Below are 8,578 nucleotides of genomic sequence, written 5' to 3'. Positions count from 1 at the left end.
CGGGAAAAGATAGGACAGGTCCTATCTTTTTCCCGGGAACGGAGCGGTATGGTGCCGCACCGTACCGCTCCCGTAGGGAGCCGTGAGCTCATTGCCGTCTATGGAGGACGTATATCGCCCGTATATACGTCCTCCATATGGTAGTGTGAATGTAGCCTAATACTTTACCTCAAAAGGGTATCACTTGGAAAATATCAAGATGTGCAGTTTCTCAGTGTTAAAATTGTTATTCAAATCTGCTTTATTCTTCCTGAACGTAATAACTGGCCTACGTCTTCAAAGTCATTTTAATGAAACATTTAGTTTGTTTCCATGGAAACTGTTGAGTGCTTGGGGGTGCTGACATGACATGAAGAATTGAGATCTTTAGTGTACAGTAAATTACTGAAGCATCAAGTTGATCTTTCACTTTCAAAGCACCAGCTTATTGTCAGTAGTGATCTTGAGAAGTCATGGAAAATGTCCATTGAATCCAAGTGCTCTTTAATAACATTCATACAAAAGAAATCTTTATTTTTATAGCGCCATCATATTCTGTAGCACTTAATAAATCCTAGAGGACATATATAAATAAAATAAGACATTACAGAGTACAGTCATATGGAACAATTGGAGTGAGGGCCCTGCTCGCATGATGATAATTGTCACGAACCCCCCGGGTGCACGGGAACCTAGCAAATTAGCCCTTAAGCTCCACCCACTCATGAAAAATGGTATCCTTAGACTAATTCCTACTCCCCTAGTACACAGCACACCCAGTCAACTTAATTCTCATGTCAGGGGAAAAAAAACGCTTCCAAATGCCAGACACTACACACTAAGCACAGCCCCGGTGGTGCACAACCACACTATGTACCCCCATACCACATATGTGCCTATGGAAAACTACTGCACAGAGCCACTCTGCACCCCGATACAGTCACCTGTTTATTCCATACAACTTGTTGCTGCCAATATTCATAATTAAGGCTCACGAGTCGCCCACACCAGGACCGCACACATACACCCAGATACACACTGTATATAGCTTCTACTAGCCCACAGACACTCACTAGGTAACAAGACTTAGCGGTAATTCAACTCTTCAGAGTTATGGGAAAGGAAAAACTTATTAAAGGACTATTTAATATGCAACATAGGCACAATGCTTAATAGTTATAAAAATGGTGAAATAACAGATATACATAACAGCAAAATAAAAAGGGATAACGTAAAGAAGAGACAGACCTTTTACTGATTGGCTTGGCATAGAGGAGGAGAAACTGTGAAAACCCTGGAAAGTCCTGCAAGCTTAATGGATTCTCTGTAAACTAACAAGAATTGAATGGTGGCATGTTCATTTTAACTAAACACCTAATTTGCTCCATTGGTCATGTGAGAGGGGCGTGACTACACCAGAATCAAGGTGGAAAGTTGGGGACATATTTTCTTATTTATGTTATATATTTCCCCTGATAATAAAACATGCCCATCACATTTCCCAGCATGAATAAAAAATATAACAATACCAAACACCATTGTGAAATGTTATCCCAATGGTGGAACATTTTCTTGGCTCCCTTCCTCTGAAATCCTTGGTGCTTGACACCCCAGGATTATTAGAGGATGCTGATCCAGATTTGTTGACCAGAAATTGAAAAATTTGCCTTATGACCATGTTTTCTTTGAAGTATAATTTTGCCATATCCTTAAAGGGGTTGGCCACTTTGAGTAAATAATTGATATTATTTGTGTAATGAAAAGTTATACAATGTTTCATTATGCTTTCTGTATAAATTCCTCATGGTTTTCTAGATCTCAGCTTGCTGTCCTGCTATACAAAGCTTTTCTTATTACTTCCAGTGGATATAACTGTTCATAGTGATGTGATGGACATGCAGGTGCACAAGCAGTTATTATCACAGAGAGTAAGGCCGGCGGCACACATGGCGCTTTGAACCAGTTTTTAAGCAGTCCGTTAAAAAAAGCATGCTTTTTTTGAAAACTCAACCGTTTTTGACAGGCTTTACCAATTATTTTAATTAAAACTGGTCAAAAACTGATGCGTTTTCAAAAAATGCATGCTTAAAAATGGCCCAAATCTGGTTTCAAAACACCACATGTTCTGGCGGCCTAAAAGGAGTTTTGTTATGATATCAGACTTGCGCACTTGCATATCCATCACATCGACAGATTTCTGTCCACTGGAAGTAACCATAGAAGCTTTATATAGAAGCAAAGCAAGCAGAGATCTAGAAAACTGAGGAATTGACACAGAAAGTATATTGGAAAATTATAAAACTTCTCATTGCACAAAAAATCAATTATTTGCTGAAAGTGGACAACCCCTTTAAGTAGCCATTTAAGACACATGGCGCAGACTCATGGACACTGGAGTCATAATGTCTGGGTCAATTAATATTCTATTGCATTGCAGAGCATACATATTGCATGGCCATCAGGCAGAGCGTACATATTGCATGGCCATCAGGCAGAGCGTACATATTGCATGGCCATCAGGCAGAGCGTACATAGTACACATTACATCACAACAGGCACAGCACATATCATTATGTCCAATAGTAATATAGACAATAGAAAAGTGACAAAATGAAGTTTGTATTGCATTTAACATTCCTCCTTGACCAAGAGCTCACACATTCCCCTTCTGACACACACACACGCGCTCAACACACCCACACGCGCTCGACATACACACTTATCCTCTCTGGCATTACACTCACTCCCTATCCCCCACTGACACCACACACTTACCTCGGTTTATACATTATTTCTCTCCTTGGTGTCTCTCCCATGTTGTGGGGGTGGGGCCTTGTCAGCACTGTACTATGTCAGATCTGTATCTCTGCAGCTCTAAAGCTGCAAGATGCCGAGGGGGAAGGCTGACAGCAGGGAAGAGGAATAAGTCCCTGCTGTCAGCAGATCCCCGACAGGTAGAGCAAAGCAGATGTGGCGCCCTAAGCAGGCGTCTACCTCTGCATAGATCCCTAATCCCGGAAGAGACAGTCATGCTGCTGGTGGGAGTTGTAATCCGACCAGTCAGCAGGCAGTGGCAGCGGTCCCTTCAGCCTGGTGCCCCCTCGTCCTGTAGATAGACACAGAGCCAGGAAATGCCGTGGTCATGGCTTTTTTAAGGTGGCATGTCCTTGCTTACAAAACTCATCCTGCTGCTGTGATTCACTAAGTTTGCGCGCCCGATATCCTCCATGTGTCGCTTCCGAGCAAGGCCTGGTGTCAAGGAGGGCAGCAAAGAAGACACTTCTCTCCAGAAAAAACATCAGGGACAGACAGATATTCTGCAAAAGGTACAGGGAGCGGACTGCTGAGGACTGGGGTAAAGTAATTTTCTCTGATGAATCCCCTCTGATGAATTTTGGGGATCAACAATGCCTTTTCCAGCATGATGGAGCACCTTGCCATAAAGCAAAGGTGATAACTAAATGGCTCAGGGAACAAAACATAGAAAATTTGGGTCCATGGCCTGGAAACTCCCCAGATCTTAATCCCATTGAGAACTTGTGGTCAATCATCAAGAGATGGGTGGACAAACAAAAACCAACAAATTGTGACAAAATGCAAGCATTGATAGTGCAAGAATGGACTGCAAATATTGACTTACTGCATTAACTCATTCTAACTGTCAATAAAACCTTTTGTTACTCATAATATGATTGCACTTGTATTTCTGCATGTGATAAAAACATCTGACAAACACACATAAAAACCAGAGGGCAACAGATCATGTGAAAATATAATATTTGTGTCACTCTCATAACTGTATTGCCCCCAGTAGCCTCAGTGCTGCCACCACCAGATACAGTACTGCCTCCAGGCCCCAGTAGCCACAGTGATGCCCTCAATAGTGATTGCTGCCCCCAGTAGTCAGTGCAGCAGTAGCACAGCAGTTGTCATGTTATGAGGCACCGTGGATGGCACAGCAGTTGGTATGTTATGGGGCATTCTAGATGGCACAGCAGTTGGCATGTAATGATGGTGTTGTGGATGGCACAGAAGTTGGCATCTTATCTGGGCACTATGGTTGGCACTGCAGCAGAAATGATATGTGGTCACTGTGGATGGCACTGCAGCAGGAATGTTATATGGGCACTGTGGATGGCACTGCAGCAGGAATGTTATATGGGCACTGTGGATGGCACTGCAGCAGGAATGTTATACGGTTGCCGTGGATGGCACTGCAGTAGGAAAGTTATGTGGTCACCGTGGATGGCACTGCAATAGGAAAGTTATGTGGTCACCGTGGATGGCACTGCAATAGGAAAGTTATGTGGTCACCGTGGATGGCACTGCAGTAGAAATGTTGTGTGGTCACTGTGGATGGAACTGCAGTAGGAATTTTATACGGTCACCGTGGATGGCACTGCAGTAGGAAAGTTATGAGGTCATTGTGGATGGCACTGCAGTAGGAATGTTATGAGGACACCGTGGATGGCACTGCAGTAGGAATGTTATGAGGACACCGTAAATGGCACTGCAGTAAGAATGTTATGAGGACACCGTGGATGGCATTGCAGTAGGAAATTTATGTGGTCACCGTGGATGGCACTGCAGTTGGAATGTTATATGGGCACTGTGGACGGCACTGCAATTGGAATGTTATATGGTTGCCGTGGATGGCACTGCAGTAGGAAAGTTATGTGGTCACCATGGATGGCACTGCAGTAGGAAAGTTATGTGGTCACCATGGATGGCACTGCAGTTGGAATGCTATACATTCACCGTGGATGGCACTGCAGTTGGAATGCTATACAGTCACCGTGGATGGCACTGCAGTAGGAAAGTTATGTGGTCACCGTGGATGGCACTGCAGTAGGAAAGTTATGTGGTCACCGTGGATGGCACTGCAGTAGGAATGTTATACGGTCACCGTGGATGGCACTGCAGTAGGAAAGTTATGAGGTCATTGTGGATGGCACTGCAGTAGGAATGTTATGAGGACACCGTGGATGGCACTGCAGTAGGAATGTTATACGGTCATCGTGGATGGCATTGCAGTAGGAATGTTATGAGGACACCGTGGATGGCACTGCAGTAGGAATGTTATGAGGACACCGTGGATGGCACTGCAGTAAGAATGTTATGAGGACACCGTGGATGGCACTGCAGTAGGAATGTTATACGGTCACCATGGATGGCATTGCAGTAGGAAATTTATGTGATCACCGTGGATGGCACTGCAGTTGGAATGTTATACGGGCACTGTGGACGGCACTGCAGTAGGAATGTTATACGGTCGCTGTGGATGGCACTGCAGTAGGAAAGTTATGTGGTCATCGTGGATGGCACTGCAGTTGGAATGCTATACAGTCACCGTGGATGGCACTGCAGTAGGAAAGTTATGTGGTCACCGTGGATGGCACTGCAGTTGGAATGTTATATGGGGCACTGTGGATGGCACTGCAGTAGGAATGTTATACGGTCGCTGTGGATGGCACTGCAGTAGGAAAGTTATGTGGTCATCGTGGATGGCACTGCAGTTGGAATGCTATACAGTCACCGTGGATGGCACTGCAGTAGGAAAGTTATGTGGTCACCGTGGATGGCACTGCAGTTGGAATGTTATATGGGGCACTGTGGATGGCACTGCAGTAGGAATGTTATACCGTCCCCGTGGATGGCACTGCAGTAGGAAAGTTATGTGGTCACCGTGGATGGCACTGCAGTTGGAATGTTATACAGTCACCGTGGATGGTACTGCAGTAGGAAAGTTATGTGGTCACCGTGGATGGCACTGCAGTAGGAATGTTATGCGGTCACCTTGGATGGTACTACAGTTGGAATGTTATGTGGGCACTGCAGTTGTTGACATGTTATGTTGATATGTTATTGGGTGCATTGTCGATGGTACTGCAGTTGTCTATGTGTTATGGGGACACTCCGGAAGTTCCTACAGTTGTTCGCAAGTTATGGGGGCCTTGAAGACCTGTTACGGAGCACTGTGGAGGGCAGTAAAGTTTCTCACATGTTATAGGGGCACTGTGGATATCACAGCAGTGGGCATGTTAGGCTGAGTTCACATTACGTTTTGTGTCATAAGTTGTAGGGACTGATTCTGAATTGTCACAACGTATGGCAATGTGTGCCTATACAGTGGCATACGCTCCCAGGGGAACCCCCCCACCCCTCTGAATGCGGGGACCGATGAACTGGGTGTTCCCCTAGTGATGTCACTGTCCTAATATGGACAGGTCCTCCCTCCTGCCGAGCGACATATGTGCTTGGCAGGGCTGTGGGGAGATATGCAATACACTGCGTTCACTCTATATACGTTGCTCAGGCGGAGGCTGCAGGATGAATAGATGTAGCTTGTTACATCTTTCCAGCCTGCATTTTTGGCAGACAGAACTATGCCTCTGTCTGACACTATTTGTCAATGTATATGCTGAGTGTTTATGTCGGGTGCTTCTCAGCCAGTGAGCCCTCTCCATGCACCGGGACCTGATGGTAAGGGGTTAAAGGTCTATAAAACTACATTGCGGCGATCCATCGAAGACCCGAGGCTTACTCGTGTTAACCCTATCAGCACATTGTAATGAGTGAGGAGGATAATGCCCATATACTGCCATATTTTAGTATGGCAGTATATGTTAGGATCAATCAAACATCCTAGGGTTAAAGTACCCTAGGGATTCTGGAAAATAGTAAAAATAAAAAAAAGTTTTTTTGAAAAAATCACCCCCCTTTCCCACCTGGAAATGCCCGATCTATAAAAATATAATAACGGTTTTTCACTGCGTTTAACCCCGTAACGGAAAATAGCGCTTAAACTTAAAAATAGCACTTTTTTGCCATTTTAAAGAATATTAAAAAAAAAAAAAATCTATAAAAAGTGATCAAAAGGTAGCACAGTCCTAAAAATGATAGCAATGAAACCATCATCAAAAGTCACCAAAAAATGACACCACCCAGAGCTCTGTAAACCGATGTATGAAAAAGTTATTGGCGCCAGAAGATGATAAAATCAAAGCAAAAAAAAATTGTACAGGAGGTTTAAATGTATGAAAACATTATAAAACCTATACAAATTTGTTATCCCCATGACCGTACCGACCCAAAGAATAAAGTAGACATGTCATTTGGGGTGCACGGTGTAAAATCCAAGCCCACAAGAAAACGGCCAAATGCGTTTTTTCAACATTTTCACTGCATTTGGAATTTTTTTTCCAACTTCCCAGTACACAGCATGGAATATTAAATACCATCACTATGAATTGCAATTTGTTACGCAGAAAATAAGTCATCACAGAGCTCTCTACATGGAAAAATAAAAAAGTTATAGATTTTTGAAGGTGGGGAGTGAAAAATAGAAATGGAAAAAAAAAGGCCAGGCCATTAGGGGTTAATATGGATCTTTTCCTTTTTGCCATACTTCAGAACAATTACAATAAAATAATGTTGTGGATGAGAAAGCAATATCAATCCTATGAAAACTGCATCATCATGTTGTAATTGTATGTAAAAAGTCAGTGGTAAAACCGCAAAACTTCCCTCCATCATTACTACATAATAATCACTAGTTTCCTATTCGCTTTCCAGCGAGGTTTGACCCTCGCGCTGCACTGTACCCGTCTCTCTACCATGTGGGCCTGGCGGCGAGCTCTTCTCTGCTCTCTTGTAAACATAACTCTACGCTCAGCTTCTCTGCGGGGCCGCAGTGACGTCATCAGACGGTCGTCACTCCACCATAGATTGGCTATCTGGACTCCGCTTTCCATGGAATGCGCCCCTCTGTCTGCCCTGCTGCCGGCGGGTGTACGAGGCTCAGAGCAGGGGGGAGAATGTGAAGTCACAGCAGCGCGGGCTAAAGCAGGTGCGAGTGCCGCTGCCCGTCATGTAAACTTGTGGTGACGTAAGAAGTCACATGACCCTCGTACTACTGTGTGTTGCAGTGTTGGGGGAAGGAGTATGTGATAACCATGTGTTCCCCGGCTCCTGACATAGTGCCCCAGCTGCAACTACTATTGTACCCTCAGCAGCTCCCCCCTCGTATTGTGCCCCTCAAGCAGTTTCCTCTATTACATTTTACCCCCCAGCAGCTTCCTCTTATATTATGTCCCCCGCAGATACTCCCTCTGATATTATACCCCCTCACAGCTGCGCCTCCTGTTATAACCGCCCCTCACTTCCATCTTACTTTTTCCACTTAGGCCGCGGTCACACGTACCGCTAGGCGTCCGTTCATAACGCTACGCTAGCACACAGGGGGGTGGCCCTCGGCCCGAACGCACATGCGTTTCCAGAGAAAAGCATGCGATCGGCTTATCAATCGCATGCGTTTCACTGGAAACGGGGCCGAGGATCGCCCACTGTACGCTAGCGTTGCGTTATGAACGGATGCCTGGCGGTACGTGTGACCGTGGCCTAAGTGAACAAAGATAACAGATACTCACCTCTGCCAGTTTGCACCTGCCGACTCTTCTATACACAGCAGTAGCAGAGGTAATAAAGTAATATATAAAAAGTTTATATTTATAACCCCAAGATGTATTTAGAAAAGTGGAAGTCAGCTCACCTGGAGGCACAGCAGTATATGACCAGGAGTCCAAGCACAGATTCTCTT

At 44.8% G+C, this 8,578-nt stretch overlaps 1 protein-coding gene across 4 annotated transcripts in view; it reads left to right on the top strand.

Annotated features, from left to right (window-relative positions):
- Positions 1-7,566: 7,566 nt before the first annotated feature.
- Positions 7,567-8,578, top strand: part of AKAP7 (A-kinase anchoring protein 7) — a 142,639-nt gene continuing 141,627 nt past the window's right edge. For all 4 annotated transcript variants that reach the window (XM_072141525.1, XM_072141526.1, XM_072141528.1 and 1 more), the window contains exon 1: positions 7,567-7,828. In XM_072141525.1, the coding sequence (XP_071997626.1) occupies positions 7,597-7,828 (232 nt within the window). In that variant the 5' untranslated portion in view covers positions 7,567-7,596. The remainder of the gene's footprint in view (positions 7,829-8,578) is intronic.

The sequence above is a fragment of the Engystomops pustulosus genome, chromosome 3 (genome assembly GCF_040894005.1).
Source record: "Engystomops pustulosus chromosome 3, aEngPut4.maternal, whole genome shotgun sequence".
NCBI lineage: Eukaryota > Metazoa > Chordata > Amphibia > Anura > Leptodactylidae > Engystomops > Engystomops pustulosus.
The sequence above is the reverse complement of the archived record's forward strand: the minus strand, read 5'-3'. Positions and strand labels throughout refer to the sequence as shown.